Source organism: Carcharhinus amblyrhynchos, chromosome 18, assembly GCF_965287045.1.
Source record: "Carcharhinus amblyrhynchos chromosome 18, sCarAmb.v2.hapA, whole genome shotgun sequence".
Classification (NCBI taxonomy): Eukaryota; Metazoa; Chordata; class Chondrichthyes; order Carcharhiniformes; family Carcharhinidae; genus Carcharhinus; species Carcharhinus amblyrhynchos.
In genome coordinates, this window is record NC_137341.1 from 23,345,568 (window position 1) to 23,370,131 (window position 24,564).

General features: G+C 45.8%; 1 protein-coding gene across 1 annotated transcript; it reads left to right on the forward strand.

The window, feature by feature from the left end:
- Positions 1 to 4,887: 4,887 nt before the first annotated feature.
- ears2 (glutamyl-tRNA synthetase 2, mitochondrial) lies at positions 4,888 to 23,716 on the forward strand. Its single transcript, XM_080206571.1, has 9 exons — positions 4,888 to 5,061; positions 7,655 to 7,810; positions 8,129 to 8,318; positions 10,070 to 10,542; positions 11,727 to 11,835; positions 17,186 to 17,339; positions 17,809 to 17,939; positions 20,403 to 20,541; positions 20,945 to 23,716. Exons 1-9 carry the CDS (start codon positions 4,920 to 4,922, stop codon positions 21,026 to 21,028), a joined length of 1,578 nt encoding a protein of 525 aa, XP_080062697.1. The 5' UTR covers positions 4,888 to 4,919; the 3' UTR covers positions 21,029 to 23,716.
- The last annotated feature ends 848 nt before the right edge of the window (positions 23,717 to 24,564 follow it).

Sequence of the window (24,564 nt, forward strand, 5' to 3'; positions counted from 1 at the left end):
GATTTCTGTCCTGTACCTTACTTCAGTGTTGCACTGATTGACTGATGTATCTAAATTAGTTGTTATTTTTGTCGACGCAGGGAATTTATATGCAACTGCTCATTCACTACAAACCAAAGCATAACCATATAAGCACAGTATCTGGTAATAGCTCAGGATCAAACAGTGCTGATTTGTTGCTGTCATTTGCTGGGAGCCTTTTTGTGTGCTCATAAACTCCAGAAAATCATCACTCATCATGTGACAGGAGGTGTAAGTTTTAAATCTAGTTCATGAGAGTCAAGTCACCCAATCTATCTATCGTCCTGTGTTGTTGGGTCAGGTCTGAACTCAAACTTCTCACACAAGATTCTTGAGGCGGACAATGCCTAACTTTCAAAATTCTCATTCTTGTTTTCAAATTCTCCTCTGGCCTCATCCCTCCTCAGCCCTACAATAACCTAACAAAAACTCTGTATTCCATCAATTCTTTTGTCACTCCACCATTGCCACCTTAATTAATGTTGTGCCTTTAATAAAGTTTAAAAGTTTTTTAAAAGCTAACATTTTTATTTATTAGTCATAAATAGGCTTACATTAACACTGCAATGAAGTTTTTGTGAAAATCCCCTAGCCACCACACTCTGGTGTCTGTTCGGGTACACTGAGGGAGAATTTAGCATGGCCAATGCATCTAACCAGCACGTCTTTCAGACTGTGGGAGGAAACTGGAACATGCAGAGGAAACCCATGCAGACACGGAGAACATGCAAACTTCACACAGACAGTGACCCAAGCTGGGAATTGAATACAGGTCGCTGGCACTGTGAGGCATCAGTGCTAACCACTGTGCTGTGTCAGTCATAATAGAGTAACATGAGGAGTCATTTCTTAGGAGAGTTACCATACAACATTTTATACTGAACATTGCAATAAAAGGGTAAGTGACCAAAAATGTGGTCAAAGAGGCAGGTTTGAAGAAGTGATTTAAAACGAGAAGAAAGAGGTGCAGAGTCAGAGAAGTGTAAGGAGGGAATTCCAGTGTTTTACACCTTGGCAGCTGAAGGCATGGCTACCAAGAGTGGAACAGCTAAAATCAGGAATGAGCAAGAAGCCTGGAGCAGGTTGCACTAATTGGGAGAATGAGGCATGAATGGATTTGAATACAAGGATGAGAATTTTAAAACAGAATCCAAATATACCAAAACCAGAATCCCATATCTCTAACAACAACATGGCCCTTTCAAGCTGAATATGGCAGAATATTATTGAATGGGTGTGGCTAATAGTGAATATTAGTTACACCCATTCATTCATTAAAATCATAAGATGCAAACCATTAATGTATAAATATACTTTATGAGTGAACATAAAAAAGTATATTATTACAAAGGAGAAAATTCTTCTCCCCCAACTCCAATCAATGAATTTGAGCAAGGAATTAAATAAAAACAGATGTGTTGTTGACAATACATTAAACAGGGAAGATGATGAAGTACTCTGCGTTTTAAAGATTTCCAAGACATGGAGATTTAGTCAGGTTGAGGCTAGCTGAGTTCAATGGAGCCATTTGCAATGTTGGACTCAGATACACAATCTTCTTGCTAATCGGACCCTTTGTTGCAACAGCTCAAGAAGGTGGTTCAACATCACCTTCTCAAGAATGAGCAATAAATGCTGGCCTGGAGGTTGAAATCCTGGATTGTGGGGCTGAGAAAAGACCTTTTCCTGCAATGCTCATAGCCCATGAATGAATAAAAATTGCACTCTTACTTCCTGCAATGTATTCCCTTGTATAGATAACACACATCCTTGTCATAAAGCACAGTACGGTCTCACTGACAGAATAGAGAGGAACTGCCCAATCATTGTCCAAGTTCTACCCTTCCAACATACTGCAGGGTGAGGAGAGGAACCTGCTCCAACATGGAGAGTCTTAGGGGATAGCCAAGGACAAAATGTTTTGCACGTTTCACCACAATAACTTTGATTGAAAGAAAGACTTGCATTTATATTACGTCTTTTATAACTTCACAGAATCCCAAAACACATTATAGCCAATGAAATATTTTTGAAATGTAGTAACCAATTTGTGCATAGCAAAATCCCACAATCAGCAATTTGATAACCTAACCAGATAATCTGTTTTAGAAATGTTGTGTGGGGGATAAATGATGACGAGGATATTGGGAAGAACCACTTTACTCTTTTTAGAACAGTACCATGGGATCATTTACAGATGAGGCCTCAGTTTAATGTTTTATCCCGAGGGTAGCAATTTTGACTCTGTGCTGGGCATGAAAGCCTGGACTATGGGCTAAGACTGTGGGAGTGGAACTTAACCCACTGAACCGTAGCTTATATCTGTAGTATATTGAAAGCATAGAGAATCATCCAGAGTTATCCTGGCACATCTTCTGCAGGCCCACTCAGGAATGCCATGGCAGAAGGAGACAGAACCTCCAACTCAGCCTCGTAAACCAAGAAATGGCCTTATGCAAGGGTTCCCAATCCAGGGTCCATGGTGCCTACAATATCTGAGACAAGATTTCAAGGATATACAACTATGCCGTCTCTCTCAACACCATCAAGTTTGCTCTAAGATCAGCTCAGCTTTTGCCAACTTGATTGGCAGCCATCACAGTCAACCCCATACAAGCATTGTGATTCCCCCCGACCTCTCTGTAAAGAGATAGATTCCTTGGCAATGTTTAACATTAGCAAAATGGCTGATAGTATTTTAAATATTTTTTCACTGTTCAGATCCAATAAAAGATGTCATTTTATGACTTGATTTATTGAAGCTTGATTTATTACCTCTTGTAACATACTTTCACCCTGTACCCCATCTGCATGCTTCTGAATGATTTGGGCTGATTATTCTGTTTGAATTATCAACATCTGCAGGAATTGCCATTTCAATAGAGAGGTGTATATCTGTGTGAAAACAAGCAGGACTCCTGATATCAGAGACATTGGGGACTGTGGGTGCACCAACAGTGAGGGCTCTGGGCGTTGGAGATAATGAGAGCTCTGGGTGCTGGTGAGGGCTCCAGCTGTTGGAGACAGTAAGGGTTCTGGGCATTGGAGATAGTGAGAGCTCCCTGCGTTGGAGACAGCGGGCATTGGAGACAGCAAGGACTCTACCTCTGAATACTCCAATGAATATAACACTGTAAGAGTTGGTCCCATTTAGTACAGTTGAATTTTCAGTTAAGACTCCAATGAAAGCAATATACCAAACCAGGATGCACACTAACTGTGACATTGATGCTTGATGGTTGAAGGTGCATCTTGATAGAAGTGTTTTTCAGCATTTACAACAAATTTCACATTGTCAGCAAAACAAAAATAAGATGTTGTTATGAACATGTAATTATATTACAGATTGAGGATGCCTGTTTTAAACCTCTACATTGAGGTTCAAACTGGGAGTTTGCAGACAAGATGGCACATTGGAAAGTTCCCTGAGCAGACTGTCAGTCATTTGGCAGAAAATTCCATTGCTCCCAGCAACAGCTGGTGTTTATCTCAATGTACATCCCTAGCAACAGCCCACAGAGCACAGAGTCATGCGTTATGGAGCCGCTTGGGACGAACCTTGACAAAAAACACCTCATCTCTGCCCAAACTTTCTTTACACAAGGAGGTAGACAACAGGCTTTTCTCTAGGTCTTAGTGCTTGCTTGAAAGTTCTAGTGATGAGGCATTCTGTCAAATGACTCAGTCTGTTCAGGGAACCATCTGACTGGACCCATCATCTCCTTTTCCTGTAGGGCCTCTAGGATATTATGTGTAGACCGCTACCTGATGGACTTGTGGTCAAAAGTGTTTCTCTGCATAAATTTTTCCATGAGGGACAGGTGTTATGGCATAGTCCAACTACTTGGAGTGTTCTGCAGCAGCTAGTGGCAATCTTCACAACAGCAGGGACAGAACGTACTGACACTTGTACCAGAACATTCCTGTCCCACCCGCCATGGGAATTGGAGTGGGCAGGAGCACACGATGCAAAGATCCATTGATCTCGATTGGGATTTTTCAGTCTTGGAGTGAGCACTTGTTTGCACACTGAGGATCTACACAGAACTTGATGTAGCCACCCTCAAAGGTGATGTCAACTTGGTGAAAAATTTTCATTGATCTGTGCAAAACATGGTGATCTTCCAGGACATAGAATTGTCTCTCACAGAGTGTTGCAGACTGACATATTCCAAATCCCAGGACAACGTGCTGAGGGATGCATTAAAACTTGGGGCAGCCACCGCAGAGGCGCAATGGGAAAAGGACGCTGACTTTCAGCCACAGTTCACGGTGGAGAGGGGATTTGCATAGAACCCCTTAGGCTGTATGACTCACATTGAACATATACAGTGAACGTTACATGTATCACAATTGTATGGAAGCACCTCAGCATGAACTTGATCGAACTCGCTCGTATACTCTATTCTACCTCTCTCAAACTTTACCTCACTCTCTCACACGCTCGAATCTACCTTTCTCTCATAAAAACAAAATACTGCAGATGCGGGAAATCTGACATAAAAATAGAAAATCTAGATAAACCCAGTAAGTTCGGCAGTATATGTGGGGACAAACAGAGTTTACATTCAATAGAAGGGTCACTTAGATCTGAAATGTTAACTCTGTTTCTCTCCATAGATGCTGCCAGACTTGTTGAGTTTATCCAGCATTTTCTATGTTTATCTCTCTTACTCTATCTATCTAAGTCTCTACACGTAAATTTATCACTAATTTCTCGCTAAGATTTTAAACAGAAGTCTATGTCTAATTTCTCTCGGTACCTCACTCACCTTGGGGGCGGGTTTATCGGTTGATTGACAGATAGGAGCCCCCCCCCCACCGTTTAAAGCGGAAGGACCGGAAGTTGTTCTCCCAGTCGGGCCCAGGACGCCGGGTGGCTGACTGAGGTCCGGGAGATGTTCGCTGTCCGGAGCCGGCAGCTCCGGCTTGAGGTTGCGTCCTTCGGCCTGGCTGTGGGGTGGAAGGCGCTGTTGAGATCCGGCCTCTGTGGAGAGGCCGGAGCTGGCGTGAGATTGCGATTTGGGCCGAGCCCCACAGGTAGAGAGCAGAATGACCCTGAGTGGATAGTTATCAATATTCATATACCATTAATATTCATGATATTAATATTCATGTGAATATTTAATACTGTCAGTAATTTGAATAGGCTTGGACATTATTGACTGAGCAGAGCTCTGGTTTCAGCTGCCCATATGGAATCTCACCCTACAGTTTGACCTCGCATTCCCCCATCTCTCTCCCCGCGCACCCCATCTCCCTCTCTCTCTCTCACTGCACCCCCATTTCTCCCCATACCACCATTTCGCACCACCATAACCTCTCATCCCTCCCCCCTATCCCCCTGTTTCTCCCCCCCGCGACCCCCCGTTTCTCCCCCCCGCGACCCCCCGTTTCTCCCCCCGCGACCCCCCGTTTCTCCCCCCCGCGACCCCCCGTTTCTCCCCCCGCGACCCCCCGTTTCTCCCCCCCGCGACCCCCCGTTTCTCCCCCCCGCGACCCCCCGTTTCTCCCCCCCGCGACCCCCCGTTTCTCCCCCCCGCGACCCCCCGTTTCTCCCCCCGCGACCCCCCGTTTCTCCCCCCCGCGACCCCCCGTTTCTCCCCCCCGCGACCCCCCGTTTCTCCCCCCCGCGACCCCCCGTTTCTCCCCCCCGCGACCCCCCGTTTCTCCCCCCCGCGACCCCCCGTTTCTCCCCCCCGCGACCCCCCGTTTCTCCCCCCCGCGACCCCCCGTTTCTCCCCCCGCGACCCCCCGTTTCTCCCCCCCGCGACCCCCCGTTTCTCCCCCCCGCGACCCCCCGTTTCTCCCCCCCGCGACCCCCCGTTTCTCCCCCCCGCGACCCCCCGTTTCTCCCCCCCGCGACCCCCCGTTTCTCCCCCCCGCGACCCCCCGTTTCTCCCCCCCGCGACCCCCCGTTTCTCCCCCCCGCGACCCCCCGTTTCTCCCCCCCGCGACCCCCCGTTTCTCCCCCCCGCGACCCCCCGTTTCTCCCCCCCGCGACCCCCCGTTTCTCCCCCCCGCGACCCCCCGTTTCTCCCCCCCGCGACCCCCCGTTTCTCCCCCCCGCGACCCCCCGTTTCTCCCCCCGCGACCCCCCGTTTCTCCCCCCCGTTTCTCCCCCGTTTCTCCCCCCCGTTTCTCCCCCCCGTTTCTCCCCCCCGTTTCTCCCCCCCGTTTCTCCCCCCCGTTTCTCCCCCCCGTTTCTCCCCCCCGTTTCTCCCCCCCGTTTCTCCCCCCCGTTTCTCCCCCCCGTTACCCCCCGTTTCTCCCCCCCGCGACCCCCCGTTTCTCCCCCCCGCGACCCCCCGTTTCTCCCCCCGCGACCCCCCGTTTCTCCCCCCCGCGACCCCCCGTTTCTCCCCCCCGCGACCCCCCGTTTCTCCCCCCCGCGACCCCCCGTTTCTCCCCCCCGCGACCCCCCGTTTCTCCCCCCCGCGACCCCCCGTTTCTCCCCCCCGCGACCCCCCGTTTCTCCCCCCCGCGACCCCCCGTTTCTCCCCCCCGCGACCCCCCGTTTCTCCCCCCCGCGACCCCCCGTTTCTCCCCCCCGCGACCCCCCGTTTCTCCCCCCCGCGACCCCCCGTTTCTCCCCCCCGCGACCCCCCGTTTCTCCCCCCCGCGACCCCCCGTTTCTCCCCCCCGCGACCCCCCGTTTCTCCCCCCCGCGACCCCCCGTTTCTCCCCCCCGCGACCCCCCGTTTCTCCCCCCCGCGACCCCCCGTTTCTCCCCCCCGCGACCCCCCGTTTCTCCCCCCGCGACCCCCCGTTTCTCCCCCCCGCGACCCCCCGTTTCTCCCCCCCGCGACCCCCCGTTTCTCCCCCCCGCGACCCCCCGTTTCTCCCCCCCGCGACCCCCCGTTTCTCCCCCCCGCGACCCCCCGTTTCTCCCCCCCGCGACCCCCCGTTTCTCCCCCCGCGACCCCCCGTTTCTCCCCCCGCGACCCCCCGTTTCTCCCCCCCGCGACCCCCCGTTTCTCCCCCCCGCGACCCCCCGTTTCTCCCCCCCGCGACCCCCCGTTTCTCCCCCCCGCGACCCCCCGTTTCTCCCCCCCGCGACCCCCCGTTTCTCCCCCCCGCGACCCCCCGTTTCTCCCCCCGCGACCCCCCGTTTCTCCCCCCCGCGACCCCCCGTTTCTCCCCCCCGCGACCCCCCGTTTCTCCCCCCCGCGACCCCCGTTTCTCCCCCCCGCGACCCCCCGTTTCTCCCCCCCGCGACCCCCCGTTTCTCCCCCCCGCGACCCCCCGTTTCTCCCCCCCGCCGCACCCCCCCGTATGTTCTCCCCCCCGCCGCACCCCCCCGTATGTTCTCCCCCCGCCGCACCCCCCCGTATGTTCTCCCCCCGCCGCACCCCCCCAACCCCCCCCCCACCCCGGGCACCTCCATTCCACTTTCCCATGATACACCTGTGCTCTTCTCCTGGGTTCTGAGGTCCAATTGCAGGCCATCGGACATTACCCACCCCCTTGGAGATAAGAAATGTCACCACAAGAGGTGACAATCTGGACTCCATTCTCAGTATCCTTAGCTCTTGATTACACTCGATCACTCATAAAATAGTGGGAATGCCATCAGATATGACTTGTTGAAGGGGTCCTTATAAAATCCTGTTATTTTTGCTTGTTTCACCAGGCTTCCTGCATTTGGGTGGACTCCGCACAGCTCTGTACAATTACATATTTGCCAAAAAACATGGAGGCAGCTTTATTCTCCGGATTGAAGATACGGATCAGAGCCGTCTTGTACCTGGAGCTGCGGAAAGCATTGAGAGTACCCTGGAATGGGCAGGTAGTATGTGTTGGGTGGCTCTCTTTACACACCCATAGTATAACTCTCCCAGTTACGAACTACACACGAAGTATATGACACAAGTTTTCACTATCTCCCTGTCATACAATATAAGAACTAAGTTACAACACTCAATTACACATCCTCAGTTGAGAACTTTAGATTATAATGCCCTCTCTGCTCCACACAATTAATACAAGATTCTTGGTTATCACACAGTTACAATCAGTATAAGACTTTCAGCTATAGGACTATCTCTGTTGAGTACACAGTATAAAGCTCTGGGTTATTGCACTATCTTTTTTATTTGATACACAGGTATCCCACCTGATGAAAGCCCTCAGCGAGGAGGCCCCTATGGACCATACAAGCAGTCGGAACGACTGGACCTGTACTTAAAAGCCACTGAGACTCTGGTAATGAAGAATGCAGCATATTATTGCTTCTGCAGCCCCCAGCGTCTAGAAATGTTGAAGAAGGAAGCATTAAGAATGAGACAAACACCAAAGTAGGTTTAAAGGCAATTTTGTTTCTTCAATTTTGCTGTATCACTTCCTCCAAATGAAAGGTGTGGCTATGGGTACACACATGGGCCCTAGTTAGGCCCTTCTTATGTGGGTGTATGGAATGTTCCTTGTTCCAGTCCTACTTGTATCAACTCCAATAACTCATTAATAAATGAAAGTAAAATACTGCGGGTGCTGGAAATTTAAAATAAAAATAGGAAATGTTGGAAAAACCCAGCTGGTCTGGTGGCATCTGTGGAGAGAGATACAGAGTTAGCACTTCAAGATCGCATTACTCTTCAGAGATCCTTTTTGGTACATCGATGACTGCATTGGTGTCACTTTTTGCTCTTTTCTGGAACTTCCCAACTCTCACCTTTGCATGGTCCATTTCCGACGCTTCCCATTTCTTTGTCTCCATTTCTGGGGATAGTCTGTTTACGAATATTCATTGTAGGGTCACAGACACCAACAGTGACCTTGGCTACACTTCCTCACTTGTTTTTTATTCTATTTCATTCTCCCAGTTTCCCTGTACCTCATCTTTCAACCCAAGTTGGAGGAACAACACCTCATAGAATCATACAAAGCCTACTGCAGAAAAATCTTCCTATTCAGCACTATTCAGCCTTCTGGACCCATGATTGAGTTTAACAACTTTAGACCATGAATTCTCCCTTCCTCCTATGAATGTTTTTCCGCAAATGTCAGTTTGTATCTTGTTTTCATGATTTTTGCTTTCAGATCTGACCTTTATTCTGCTATTAACATCTGTCCTAGACCAAAACCTTGTATCTTTACTAATACCATTAATAGTCCCCTTGCCTTTCGCTCAGTGACATCTGTTATTTAATCTCCCCCCATCCTCTAACCTGTCCCTGACCTTGCCTTTTGTTCCACCTGTTCTTTTTGTCCCCTTTTTCAACAGCATAAAACTCACTATTTCTGTCTTTCTTATTGGTGAAGAAGAGTTGCATTAAACTCAAAACATTAATTTTGTTTCTTTCTGCCAGACCTGTTGAGTTTTTACAGCCAAAGTAGGTTTGCAATATATGGTTACAGAGCTGTCTGTGGATGTGGGTCATCTATCTTTCCTCCTATCTCTTTGTCTTTGATTTTGTTTCTCCATTTGTAAGAAGAGGCTCAGCCACGCTCGGATTGAATGGCAAACAAGCTTGAGTGACTGAATGGCCCACTTGTGTTCTTGTGACTCCTTACTGCAAAATATTTACTGGACTGCCTGCAATCCTACCAACCTAACGTCTACTTCCCAGTCTCCTACCCATTCCTTCAATCATCTCACCTTCCATTGCACTGTCAACTATTACTGTCTAACACTCCCAAGAATAACAAGACTTGGGCAGAGTTTACACTATTTTGACTTTTAGAACAGCCTTACCATATAAATGTCATTCAGAAAAAAGTTAACCAATTCCCAGCAATAGTAGCTTTCTATGATCACCATTATCCTCCAAAGATGTGCAGATCATGTGGATTGGCATGCAAAATTGCCCTTTAATTCCCATGATGTGTAGGTTAAGGAGATTAGCTGTGGTAAATACATGGAGTTATGGGAAAGGGCCTTGGTGAGATCCTCTGCCAGAAAGTTGGTGCAGACTTGATATACTGAATGACCTCCTTCTGCACTGTAAGGATCCTATGTTTCTAGCTCTGATTGCCTAACGACAAAATGTTTAAAGATATATGGCAGGCATTGGACTCCTCTTGTAATACTAATGCTGTCCTTTTTCAGGTATGATAATCGCTGTAGGCACCTGACTTCAAAACAGATTGAAGAGAGACTGGCACAAGGATGCCCCCATGTTATTCGATTTCGCCTGGAGGAAGGTGCTGAGCCCTTTGAAGATCTGGTGTACGGAGTGAACAGGCTGGATCCTGCCAGTGTGGAGGGAGACCCTGTCATCATTAAGGCAGATGGGTTTCCAACATATCACTTAGCAAATGTAGTTGATGATCACCACATGAAGATCAGCCATGTTCTGCGGGGCACTGAATGGCTCACTTCCACTGCCAAACATCTGCTAATGTATCGGGCCTTTGGCTGGGACCCGCCAGCTTTTGCTCACCTTCCTCTCCTACTGAACAAAGACGGCAGCAAACTATCGAAACGTCAGTGTGATCTGTTAATCGAGAGCTTATCTCGGAACGGATTCCTGCCAGAGGCTTTACTTGACATTGTCACCAACTGTGGATCTGGCTTCTCAGGTACTGTGACTAGAGAAAGGGTATTGATGTATCTATAACATATTGTATAAAGATAGCATGCACATTGACACATGTTGACATATGATGGTGCACATAGGCTGGAGTTTTTCACACAAGATTGTGCAAGCAGAGACATGTTGTATACAAGCCTACATGATAACTGGTATGAAACGCAACTGTGAGTAGGTTGTGCTGTATTGTACACAGCTGTGCGCAGGCTGGGTTGTGTTGCACACAGATATGTGCACAGGCTAGATTGCATTGTGTACAGGATTGTATACAGGCTGGGTTATTTAAAGGATAGTCATTTGGTAATACAGAGCTTGAGTATTGCTGAAAAAGAGACATTTTATTGAAGCTTTTCATCTTGCAGTCATCAGAAAAATTCACAAAAATATAATGTAAATGAAAACAATAAATTTATACTGTATGAGAAGAAAGTGATGATATGTGTGGCAAGTGGACTGTGATTGATAGAGGCGTTGCCATGAAGAATGCATCAGTTGATAGTGACTGACAGTTATCTGCCATGCATTATTTAAAATTTAAACCAGGTAGCTTGATTCTGACCAAGAAATGAATTAGTGAATGGCTATCATTTATTTTGTCTAGATGAAATAGGCACAATATGTGTAAAAGTTCTTTCTGACTGTAAAGAACAAGATGCTGGAATAATATATGTAGCTTCCAGTTTAGGCACATATGATACACTGAGTCTAACTGATTGTCAGCATAATTCCTAGCATGACCAACCAGAGTCAACCTACCTTGTTTAAATTTCAAACAAGGCTTGGCAGTTAACTGTCAGTCAACAAGTGCATTCTCTGTGGCAATCCTTCTATCAATCAGAGTCTGCTTGACAAGTCTGTTTGTCTTCCCATATGGTGTAAATTTGTTGTTTTCCCCTGCATTGTATTTTTGCAAATTGTCCTGATGGGTATTAGTCAAAAAGATTTGACAAAATGTCTCTTCTTTTAAGCAATGTTAACAGGATAGTGTACAGACTGGAGTAATTGTCTACAGGATAGTGCAAACTCGAGAGCAACATGGATACCAGCTGGCAGCAGGTATTTCACACACTTGGTCCTCTGTGGAGGGATGGGAAGGCTGAGAAATAAATTGGAGAAAATGGAAAAGAAATGCAATTGAAGTGAAAACCTGTTCTCTTTATTTTGGTTTGACAGGAAATCGGCTGGGTCGAATCCTCGAGGAGCTGGTTAGTGAGTTTGATGTGACCAAGATCACAACCCACTCTGCACTCCTGGATCTTGAAAAGCTGCCCAAGTTCAACAGGTGTGTAAGTATGTGTGTGTGGAACACATAAACATACATGCAGACACATTTCTCCACAGGTACCATCAGCGTGATCTCTGCCCTCACTGGCAGCGCATGCTCTGCCCCCACTTGTTTGTGTGCAGCTTTCGCCCCCACCAGAGCTGCCAGCATGTGCACCATCAGTGATTATGTTAATTTTTGCTCTTTCTATTTGAACTATTAATCTAAAAGTATTGCACCCAGTGATAAAGTTTAGAACGGTCAAGGCAGGTGTTTGTACATGTGGTGGGAAAGACCCCAGCTGGTATGGTGCTCCTGCACAATGTGGCTCCATGGCCGCACTTTTACTTCAGAGATTGAGGATCTTGCATTCAACCTGAAATGTGGAGCACTGCATATCATCCAGACTGACGTTTCAGTGCAGCACTGAGAGCGTACCTGTCACCTTTGGGTCATTACATTAAATGGAGGCACCATTGATCTGTACAGGTGGATGTAAAAGATTCCGTGATACTATTCAAAGAAGAGCAGTGGAGTTCTCTCTAGTGTCTTAGCAGTTGTTTGTTGGCCTTTGCTGCAGTTAATTAGCAGTGAAGTGATTTTTGGATGTGTCCTATGGGCATGCTGTGGAGTTGTAAGCCTGTTACTGAGCTGTACAAATTGCCTAGCCCTGCCTTAAAAATCAAAGATTCTGCTTGCAGTGCCTTTTGAGGGAGAGAATTCCAAACTCTCTCATTTTTAAACAAACCCCTCTGGATCTTATGTTTTGATCAAGTCTCCTCTTATTATTCTGAACTTTGGTGGCTACAAGCCTAATCTCTCCAACCTTCCCTCATAAAACAACACACCCATTCCTGATATTTAATATAAAAGCAAATTACTGCAGATGCTGGAATCTGAAACAAAAACAGAGAATGCTGGAAAATCTTAGCACGTTTGACAGTCTCTGGAGAGAGATTAGAGCCAATGCTTCAAGTCTAGATGACCCTTTGTCAGAACTGGCATTCCTACTATTTGTCTACTAAACCTTCTCTGAACTGCTAATTACGCTTACATCTTTCCTTAAATAAGGAGACCAATAGTGTACACAATATTCCAGATATGGTCTCAACAAAGTACTGTACAACTGAAGCATAACTTCACTACTTTTATAATCAATTCCCACAATAAATGATAACATTCTATTAGCTTTCCTTGTTACTTACTGTACCTGTATACCAACCTTTTGCGATTCACACACTAGGACATCCAGACTTCTCCATATCTCAAAGCTCGCAATCTCTCACCATTTAGATAATAAGCTTTTTTTAATTCTTCCAGCCAGAGTGGTAGTTTAATTTTGTCCACCATGTTTTCCATTTGCTCAAATCTATCTGTGTTCCTTTGTAGCCTCCTTACTTCCTCTTTGCAAGTTACTTTCTTATCTATCATCAGCAAATTTAGCAACCATACCTTCAGTCTCTTCATTCAAGTCATTTTAATACATTGTAAAATGTTGACGCTCCAGCACTGATCCCTGTGGCATACCACGTGACACATTTGCCAACCAGAAAAGCATCTGTTTATGCCAAATGGCTATTTGTTTCCTGTTGGGTGGCTAATCTTAAATCCATGCCAATATGCTACCCCCCAGACCTTGAGCTTTTAGTTTCCACAATAATCTTTGATGTGGCATCATGTCTAAGTACAGTACAAACACTGGTTTCCCTTTATCCACAGCACATTCACTCTTTCAAAGAATTCCAATAAGTAGGTTAAATGTTAAACGTTATTTTCAGGAACATGGGTTCTGCAGTCTCTGTCAATTTAAATGATATGCTACTTTTCCAGTTTCCTGCAAAGTGGACAAGTTTGAGAGGTTTACATCATGGAACAGGTCCTTCGGTCCAATTTGTTCATGTTCAGTTTTTAGCATTAAGCTCGTCCCAATTGCCCAAATTTGGCCCATATCCCTCTATACCAGTCTTATCCATGTACCTTTCTAAATGCTTTTTAAAAGATAAAATTGTACCGGCCTCTACTACTACCTCTGGCAGCTTGTTCCAGACACTCACCACCCTGTGTATGAAAAGATTGTCCTTTTGTGTCTTTCTCCTCTCTTAAACTTATGCCCTCTAGTTTTAGACTCCCCTACCTTTGGGAAAAGATGTTGACTATCTACCTTATCTCTGACCCTCATTATTTTATAGACTTCTATAAGATCACACCTAAGCCTCCTACGCTCCAGGGAAAAATGTCCCAGCCTATCCAGCCTCTCTTTATAACGCAAACCATCAAGTCCCAATTACATCTTAGTAAATCTTTTCTTACTCTTTCTAGTTTAATAATATCCTTCCTATAATAGGGTGACCAGAACTGTACACAGTACAGTAGCTGTGTACACACAGCTGATGTTTTCCCACATTAAGGTCCATCTGCCACATTTTTGTCCATTCATGTAACCTATCTACATCCCTTTGCAGACTGCAGACTTCCACATGTGTAATGTTGGGTAAGGTAGCAGAAGAAGCAGTTCCCCAGCAGAATGTCAATGTTTTTGGGAGAGAAGGGGAGGAACTCTCTTCTACAAATGGCGTTTGATGCTAAATCAAATGTTAATATAGAATCTGAATAATAAATTTATGCTAACCGTGAATATTGAGTAATATGGAGCAAAGATGCATATGTTTACCATCATCTCATTGAATGATAGGATAAGCTTGAGGGGCTGAATAGCCTACTCCATTTCCTATATTCCTATCCTTACCACGATGCCTTTCTATATTCTTCAGCGGGAGTATAAAAGATCGGAAGTCTTGCTACGCACTTCACAGCATCAGCATCACATGTCAATTTGTTCAGTCCATGTGATATTAAGAAATGGCTGAAGACACTGAATACTGTAAAAGCTGTGTATGCCTTGACAACATTCCATCAATAGTATTGAAGACCAGGCACATCACGAGTCAAGCTGTTTGGTTACAGCTGCAATACTGGCAACTAGCCAACAATGTGGAAAATTGCCCAGGTAAATCCTGTCGGCAAAATTCAGGACAATTCGAACCTGGTCAATTACCACCCTGTCGTGCTGCTCATGATACAAGCAAAGTAATGGAAGTTGTGATCGACAGTGTTATCAAGTGTCACTTACTTATAATAACCTGCTCACTGGCACTCAGTTGGGTTCCACTATGGTCAGGCAGTTTCTTGACTCATTACAACCTTGATTCAATCGTGGACAATAGAGATTAATCAAGAGGTGAGGTGTGAGTGACTGCTGTTAACATCAAGGCAACATGGTATCAAGGACCCCTGGAGGAAAGCTCTCCATTGGTTAGAATCATACCGAGCACAAAGAAGGATGGTTGTGGTTGGTGGGGGTCAGCCATCTCACACACAGAACATTGCTGCAGGAGTTGATCAGGGTATTGTTCTCAGCCAAACTATCTTCAGCTGTTTCATTCATGGCCTTCCCTCTATAAGAATTCAGAAGTCATAGAGCTTTACAACACAGAAAGAGGCTCTTCAGCCCATTGTGGCTGCACCGGCCATCAAATACCTATCTTCTAATCACAAGTTCTCATCCAAATGCTTCTTAAATGTCGTGAAGATGCCCATTTCTACCACCCTCTCAGCCAGTGAGTTCCACGTTCCCTCTAAATCTCTTGCGTCTTACCTTAAGTCTATGCCCTCTGTTATTGACCTCTTGATGAAGGGGAAAAGTTTCTTCCTATCTATATCTCTGATAACTTTGTACACCTCATTTAGGTCCCCATTTAGCCTTCACTGCTCTAAAGAAAACAACCCCAGCCGAACCAATCTCTCTACATAATTGAAACACTTCAGCCCAGGCAACATCCCGGTGAATCTACCCTGTACCTTTTCTAGTGTAATCACATTCTTCCTATAGTGTGGGTGCTAGAACTGCGCATGACAGGAACTCTATGTTCAGCACCATTTGCGACTCCTCAGATACTGTCTGTGTTTGTTTGAAGCAGTGTATGGCCATATGCAGCAAGACCTGGACAACTTTCAGGCTTGAGCTGACAAGTGGCAAATAACATTTGTGATGGACAAGTGCCAGGCGATGCCTAAGTTCAACAAGAGAGAATCCACCCATCTCTCCTTGACATTGAGGCATTACTATCGTTGAATCCCCCATTATCAATATCCTGGATGGGTAGTGGGAGGGGTATCATTGTAAAGAACCTGAACTGGATCAGCCAAATGAGAGCAGGTCATAAACTGGGAATTCTGCAGAGGGTATCTTGCTTCCTGGCGCTCCAAAGCTTGTCCACCATCTGGAAGGTACAAGTCAGGGATGTGATGGAATCCTCTGCACTTGCCTGGATGCGTACAGCTCCAACAACACTTAAGAAGCTCAACACTATCCAGGGCAAAGCAGCTCACTTAACTGGTATCCTATTCACCACCGAAACACTGGCAGCAATGTATACCATCTAAAGAAGTACTGCTGCAGCTCACAATGGGTCCTTCAATGGCACCTCCCAAACCCCTGACTTCTAGCACCTAGAGGACATGGGCAACAAATTTGTGGGAACACTACCACCTGCTGGTTCCCCTCCAAGCAACACACCATCCTGACTTGGAACCATCTCATAATTCCTTCACTGTCACTGGATCAAAATTCCGGAATTCTAATAGCATTGTAGATGTACCTATACCTCACGGATTGTGGTTGAAGAAGGTGGCTCTCTATCAACTTCTTAAGGAAAATTAAGGATGGGCGATAAATGCTGGCCTAGCCAGCAACACTCACATGCTGTGAAGAATAATTTAGAAAAGAACTCCACAGGGAATTGGTGAAACCATATCGAGAGTGTTGTGCCTAGTTTTGGTTACTTAAGCAGGGACATACTTGCATTGGAGGCAGTTCAGAGAAGGTTCATTAGGCTGACTTCTGGGATGAGGAGATTGTCTTATGAGGGAAGGTTGAGCAGGTTAGGCCTATCCTCATTAGAGTTTAGAAGAATGAGAGGTGATCTTATTGAAGTTTATGAGATTCTGAGGGACTAGGTGGGGTAGATGCTGAGAGGATGATTGGAGAATCATAGGGGAATCTAGAACTAGGGGACACAGTTAGAAAATAAGGGATCTCAATTTAAGATCGAAATTAGCAAAAATTTTTTTCTGAGGGTCATTAATACTTGGAGTTCTCTCCCTTAGGCAGCAAATGGAGGCTGGGTTATTGAATATAGTCAAGACCAAGTTAGACAGATCTTAATTGACAAGAGATTGATGGTTATGGGGATAGCAGGAACATGGAGTTAAGGCTGCATCTTATAGCTATGATCTTTTTGACCAGCAGAGCAGGCTCGAGGAGCCAAATGACCTACTTCTTACTCCTATTTCATCTGATTTTATGTAGAATTCACTTGCTGCAGCGTATTGAGAATGCTTACTCCCGGCAACATTTAGTGACAGAGTTGCAAGCCCTGGTTGAGAAGGAGTTTGGTGACAAGTTGATGGATGGCAAGGCCCTATGTACTGACTATGTGGAGCGGGTACTGTTACATCGCAAGGTGAGAACAATGTCATTTTCAATCTCTTCTCTTTGTGGACTGCCTCAGCCCAGAGACAGGTCATTGTGCAAGTGCAGGAACAATTTTCCTGTGCAGGATTGATGCTGGTCTGATCATGTGTTTCATCAAGGAGCCCTAGAATGGGTATCAGGAAGGAAAACTCTCCATTGGTTAGAGTCATACCTGGCACAAAGGAAGATGGTTGTAGTTGTTGGAGGCTGGTCACCTGTTAGGGGACATTGCTGTAGGAATTCCTCAGGGTAATGTCCAACCATCATCGATAACAGTTCCTCCATCATAAGGTCAGGGATGGGGAGATTCTCTGATGATCGCACAATGTTCAGTACCATTTATGACTCCTCACATTGAAGCTGTCCATATCCATATAGGGTTCGTACCCAGTGAAAACCCAGTTTTAACGGTTGCACGATCTGGTTTCTAATTGGATGTGTTTTTTTATGCTGGGCAGGGCCACATCATCTGTTTGCAGGATTTGGTGTCACCCGCCTACTCGTACCTGTGGATCAGGCCTGTCGTGCCTCGTGAACAAATGCTGAACCTGTCAACAGAAGGAGAAAAGATCTGTAGTGAGGTGGTGCAGTAAGTGTCTGTCTATCAGCTTTATATGGGCTGCCTGGACTAAAGTTATTTATGTTTACAATTCATTTTTAAACATGGCGGCATGGTAGCACAGTGGTTAGCACTGCTGCTTCACAGCTCCAGGGTCCTGGGTTCGATTCCCGGCTCAGGTCACTGTCTGTGTGGAGTTTGCACATTCTCCTCGTGTCTGTGTGGGTTTCCTCCGGGTACTCCGGTTTCCTCCCACAGTCCAAAGATATGTAGGTTAGGTTGATTGGCCATGCTAAGAAATTGCCCCTTAGTGTTCAGGTGTAGGTTAGAGGGATTAGTGCGTATAATATGGGGATAGGGCCTGGGTGGGATTGTGTTTGGTGCAGACTCGATGGGCCAAAGGGCCTCTTTCTGCACTGTAGGGTTCTATGATTCTATTTTTGGGATATCGGTGTCGCTGGCTAGGCCAGCATTTATTGCCCATCCTTAGTTGTCTTTGAGAAGGTGATAGTGAGCTGCCTTCTTTAAATGCTGCAGTTACTGAGGTGTTGGTACTCCCACAGTACTGTTTGGGACAATGTTCCAGGAATTTTGACCCAGTGATAGTGAAGGAACGGTGGCATATTTCCAAGTCAGGATGCTCAGTGACTTGGAGGAACCCCCAGGTGGTGGTATTTTCATGTGTCTGCTGTCATTATCCATGTAGATGGTTGTTGCCGTGGGGCTGGAAGAATATTGGTGAGTTTCCTCCAGTGCATCCCCCAGGTATACACTCTGCTCCCAATGTTTACTGGTGGAGGAATTATGTACGGAATTCTCCCCAAAAAAATTCTAAGTGTTGAATTCTGGAGTAATTCATGCTGATTTTTCAGTGAGAATTCACACAAGAACCTTCTGCACTCTGTGCAATGCAGAGGCCACCAGCGTGAATATCATTAGATATTTGGGGTGGGGGGGGGCTACTCCCACCGGGAGGCTGTAACCAGCGGGACTCTGCGCATGTACAGTGGTCCCAAACTGTCAGCCTCCCTCTTTGCTGACCAGCTTGATCACTGGCCAGCCCGGGACACTTGCAGTGCTGCCCCCAAATGACGCCTATGGCCTGATCGGGCTTCCCCCCAACGATTCCTGCTCCCCCCCCTTCCACATTGCCATTTCCCCACACTCTCAGTATACCCCAATCGCTGGCCTCCCTCCTGCCCCCATCGATCCCAATGCAGAGTGGCAGCGGGACCCCCACCATTCGATCCCTAGTGCCCTGCCCCCTTGACTCTGCCCTGGATATGGGCACTTTGCCCCTTGGGCAGTGCCAGGGTGCCCATGCCCTGGGCCCACCCCACCCTGCGATCCCTTGGGGGGCCTCGATTGCTCCCCCTTTGCTCTAGCGGGTTCATTGTAAAATTGTAAAATATCATTTAAATGCTCTCCCCGCCAATTTCCGGCATGGAGCAGACCACGCTGGAAATCTGGTGCTGGGAAATGCTAGCGGGGCACGAACACTCGTGGGAATCTCATGAATCACCCTCCACGCAATCCTCCCAGCCCGCTGTGCAAAAAAATTAGTGCAATGGGATGAGAGGATTGCTCCCTATATGTTTGTGGAAGAGGTACCACAGTGTCAAGTGATTGACATTATGCTTCCCAACCATTATTTTTCTCTTCCCTTAGCTCCATATTCCCACTTCACATGGCAGGGACAATACCCTTCTCATCCCACCCCACACTTCTGCCAGGGGAGTTGTACAGTTTAGAGTAGGCGCAGTTAGTGTTAGCCTGATTTATCCTGAGACACTGAAACCAATAGCCACTGCCACAATTCCTATGGGCTCTGCAAATTATTGGAACACAGATCTCCACATGCTGCAGCTGTCGCTCAGCTCCTGCCCTGGAAAACTTATCAGCCTCTAGGCCTAGAGAGAATAGTTTGAGACACACTTCAGCACCGAGACCACCTGGAGACTGATAAAATCCAAACATTGCCCATCGCTGAATACGAAATAGGGATAACGGGGTGCAAATAATTGCCCAAAATTATCGGCACAAGCTTTTAAGTTTTACTTCTGTGGAAATGGTGAATGTTTACAGGCAATACCCAGTATAGGCATCCACTCATGATGAATGTGAATGTGCAAGTGTTGGAGGCTGTACTACTGTTCCCATCTGTCCCATTTTCTCTGTTTCCCTGCCCCTGGCTTCCTCTTTATCTCTCTGCCTGTCTCTCTCTATCTTTGTTTCTCTACATCTCTATCACATTGTATCTGTCTCCTTTTCTCTTTGTGTCTGCCTGTCTCTCTTTCTCTTTTCTACTCCTTCCTCCCACACTCCTCTACAAACTTCCAGCAGGCAGAATTCTTCCCATCTCTCCCTTATACTGACCACACCAAACCTCACCGCTATCCCACCGCATCTCCCTTGAGTCTGGGCATCCTGTAAGTCAGTTTTGGAAACGCAAATTTAGTATGAGCTAATTGAAACTGACCCTTTGAATTCCAGTTTGTTCCAGACCTGGCCGAATGACAGTGTGACCCCAGCAGAGCTGAACTCTGAACTGAGAGCACTACAGGCTCAGTTCACAGGCACTAAGTACAGTGTCATGATGAAGTTTCTTCGACTGGTTCTCAGTGGACAGCAGGTAGGAAGTTGAGGAGATGTACCCCAGATGAGGGATCTCAGTTATGTGGAGATACTGGAGAAGCTGGGATTGTCATCATTAGAGTAGAGCAGGCCAAAGGGAGATTTGAATGAGGTGATCAAAATTTTAACTGGTAATAATGGAATTGATAAAGAGAAACTATTTCCACAGACAGGAGGATCAGAAACTAGAGGAGGAAGGGGATTTTTTTGTTTACTCAGCAAGTTTGTATGATCAGTAATTTTCAGGGCAATGGGGAAAGAATGGAAAGGATCTGATATCTTGAGTGGGTACGCAGGGGAAGGAGGCCATTGAAAAAGATATTGCAATCTATCATTTCACATTTTAATGTTTTTCCTCATACTGTTTTTGTGGAACTGATCTTGTTTTTGTTTCCTTGCAGCAAGGACCGAGTGTAGCTGAGATGATGCTGTCATTGGGTCCTAAAGAGGTGTGCCAACGTCTCCAGCAAGCGATCATCCATTGACCTCAAGTGTCATCATGTGACCTGTACACTTGGGACGTCACGTGATGTACTGCCCCCGAACTTGTATGAATGAGTTTCTCTGCTGACAAGTAATCCAGGAAGGGGAATTACAGATATCGAACTTCCAGGATCTCTGGTGTATTAATGACCTCTCCCTATGTTGGGCTGTGTCTTCCTCTGGCCAGGGGAGCCAGAGAACATTGAGTTGCATTCCACCTGGGAGGGGAGCATCCCTGTTTCTGCACAGTCGGCCCTGTGACACTCACCTGCTCCATATCTCAAACCTGTAACTGTTGAACCACACATAGTTTCATGTACTTTGATTATCTGACTGCTGAGGACCTCAGGCCGCTCACTTTTTGTATTTATGTTTCTTACACTGTATTGAAATTTGTATTAAGGATTGAAAGGGCTGTTTTTGGCTTCACTAGTGGATACATATTAAATCTGAACATCAAATCTGTTAGCACATAGATCTTACAGCAATAGAAATGGGCCATTTGATCCAAATGGTCTATACTATCATTTATGTGCCGCATTAACCTCCAACCATCATACTTCATCCAATCCTAACAGCATAGCCCTCTGTTCCTTCCTCCCTTTTGTACTTAATAGAATTGTCTTAAATATATCTATACCTATTTACCTCAACAACTCCCTATGGTACCAGATTTTTACCCTCTCTGAGTGAAGTTTCTCCTGAATTCTCTATTAGACTTATTAATGACTATTTTGTACTTATGTCCTTTAGTTTTGGCCTCCCCAACACAAACAAATACCTTCTCTACATTGCTCTGATCAAAACCCTTCATAATTTTGAAGCCCTCTTACTAGATCATCTCTGACTTCTTTCCAGTGAAAAGAGCCACAGCCTTTTCAGTATTTCCTGATGGTAATAACATCTCTTATGCATACTTTATGTATATACATAATGTATGTATGTCTCTCTCTGTCTCACTAGAATCATAGAAACTCTACAGTGCAGAAGAAGGCCATTCAGTCCATCAAGTCTGCATCGACAACAATCCAGCCCAGGCCCTATCCCCACAACCTACACATTTACTCCTCTAATCCTCAAGCTACATATCCCAGAACACCAAGGGGCAATTTAATATGGCCAATCAACCTAACCCCCACATCTTTGGACTCTGGGAGAAAATTGGAGCATCCGGAGAAACCTACACAGACATGAGGAGAATGAGAAAACTCCACACAGTCACCCAAGCTGGGAATCGAACCCAGGTCCCTGGAGCTGTGAGGCAGCAGCGCTAACCACTGTGACACCCTATAGTATATATGTATATATAATATATGAAGTATATAGATATCTGAAATGTATATGTCAGCAACATGGGAATTAATGAGTGTGATCACTGTTTATGTGTACGTTGGAAATCCCTGGATTAGAATTGTTTTTATCTGTTAATGGAATGTAAGATTCATTGGCAAGACCAATGATTATTATTCATCCTAACTGCCATTGAGAAGGGGATTGTGAGCTGCCTTCTTGAACTACTGCAGTCCGTGTGGTGTAGATAAATTTAGTGGTGTGGGGAGAGAGTTCAATTATTTTGACCCAGAGACAATAACTTGCTGAGAAAAAATAAAACCAGTTCAAAGCAATTGATAACTTACAAAAAGAGTAAATGATAAAAATAACCATTAGCATGTAGGAGGATGAGAATGTGTGTGTCCAACTCCCAGTCTCCGGGTCACTCACTCACCCTCGACCTGTGGGAATGGGTGAGAGTGTGTTGATATTTGGAGATGTGAGTAACTGAGAGTCCTGAGACTGGGCATGAGCCAGACACACACGCATATGCACTCTCACACGTATCCTCTCTGTCACGCACGCTCGCTCTCACGCATGCCCTATCGTGCGCGCCCTCTCTCGCAAGCTCGCTCTCATGCACGCTCTCTCACATGCATGCCCTCTCAGGCACACTCGCTCTCACGCACACCCTTTGCCAAATCCTCAAACTCGCTTACCTGTTTTAATGTCATTTGGAGCAGTGGCTCCACAGCTATATCGAATAGCTATGGGTACCACAATCTGGACAAGCCTGTTCTAGCTGGTAGACATTTTGGAAGGTGCTCTAAAGGAGGCTTGGTGAGGCTTGCAGTACATCATGAAGTGGAAATTCCTAGACTGTTTCTGCTGTGGCTCATTTAGTAGAACTGCTGCCTCTGAGTTACAAGGTTTGGGATGAAATCTCACTGCAGCACCTGAGCACAAGTTTCAAGGCTGATACTCTAATGCTGGTTTGTTGAAGGTGCTATATTTTGGATGAGATATTAAACCAAGGTCCTGTCTGTCCTCTCAGATGGATCGCAAGATCCCGTGGTGCAATTTAAAGAAGAAAATGGGGAGCTATTCCCAATCTCTTGGCCAACATTTATCCCTATATGAGCGTTACAAAAACAGATTGTCTAATCGTTATCACATTGCTGTATGTAGAATCTTGCTGTGTGCAAATTGTGTGCCACATTTCCTACATTAATCTACATTTCAAAGGCTCTTCACTGGCTGTAGAGCACTTTGGGACATCTGTTGGCATGAAAAGTGCTAAATAAATAGAAGTCTTCATTTTAGTGAAAACACAAGTGTGTGTGAAAGTGTCACTCATGACAGTGTGAATTCAAACACCTTCAGTAAAGCCTTTTAATAGATGCATCAGCTTCTTAACTCTAAACAATCCCTATCAGGCATTTCCTCTTTGCACTAAATCATGAAATGCAGTAAAATCTATGGTGATATCTGATTTTACTGTGTCTGTTATGTACTGTCATATGTTAAACTATGGTTTCAACCCCCACCAGGGAGAAACTGAAATTTAGTTCAGTAAATCTGCTAATTTGTGGGCTGGCACCAGCAGAAGTGACCCTGAAAAATACCAGATTGTTGTTGTAACCCCAAATGATCCACTAATGGCTTGTTGGTCTACTGTGTATATGACTCCAGTCACACATTGTGGTTAACTCAGGACAACAAAGAATGGGTGACAATTTTGGCTGTGCCAACCTTGTCCACATCCCATAACCAAAAAAAACCCATATTTCTCTAAAAATAGCAAAATCAAGGTCTATTTAAATAAAATATCTTTTAAATTGGTATTGCTATAATTCATTGTTGCTTTGTTATTTGGGATGGGTTGAAAAATATAAACTGGAGAAGATTGTGAATATTGGAAATTGAAATAAAAATAGAAAATGCTGGAAATATGCAGTATCGAAGAGAGAGACCATTTATAGTAGCAGTTGCTCAGTTTGTAGAATCTTCACTGTTCAAAGGGATAAAGAGATTCGGGGATATGAGGGTTTAGGAATATGGTTTTACAGGGAGTAAAGGGTTCAGGGATATGGAGTCAGTAACAAAGGAGTTCAGGGATATGGAGTCACAGCGACAAAAGGGTCCAAGGATATGGTGCTATAGGGATAAAGAGGTTCAGGGATATGGTGTCACAGGGATATAGAGATCAGTTAGTCTGTCTTATTGTTTAATAATCCTGCAGTGTATCTCCAGAACTTTCTAAATT

Bases quoted from the DNA above. Each gene is read 5' to 3' on its own strand.
- ears2 (XM_080206571.1), top strand. From the start codon at position 4,920: ATGTTCGCTGTCCGGAGCCGGCAGCTCCGGCTTGAGGTTGCGTCCTTC. The intron at 8,319-10,069 runs GTAGGTTTAAAG...GTCCTTTTTCAG, and splicing joins AGAATGAGACAAACACCAAA to GTATGATAATCGCTGTAGGC. The intron at 20,542-20,944 runs GTAGGAAGTTGA...GTTTCCTTGCAG, and splicing joins TGGTTCTCAGTGGACAGCAG to CAAGGACCGAGTGTAGCTGA.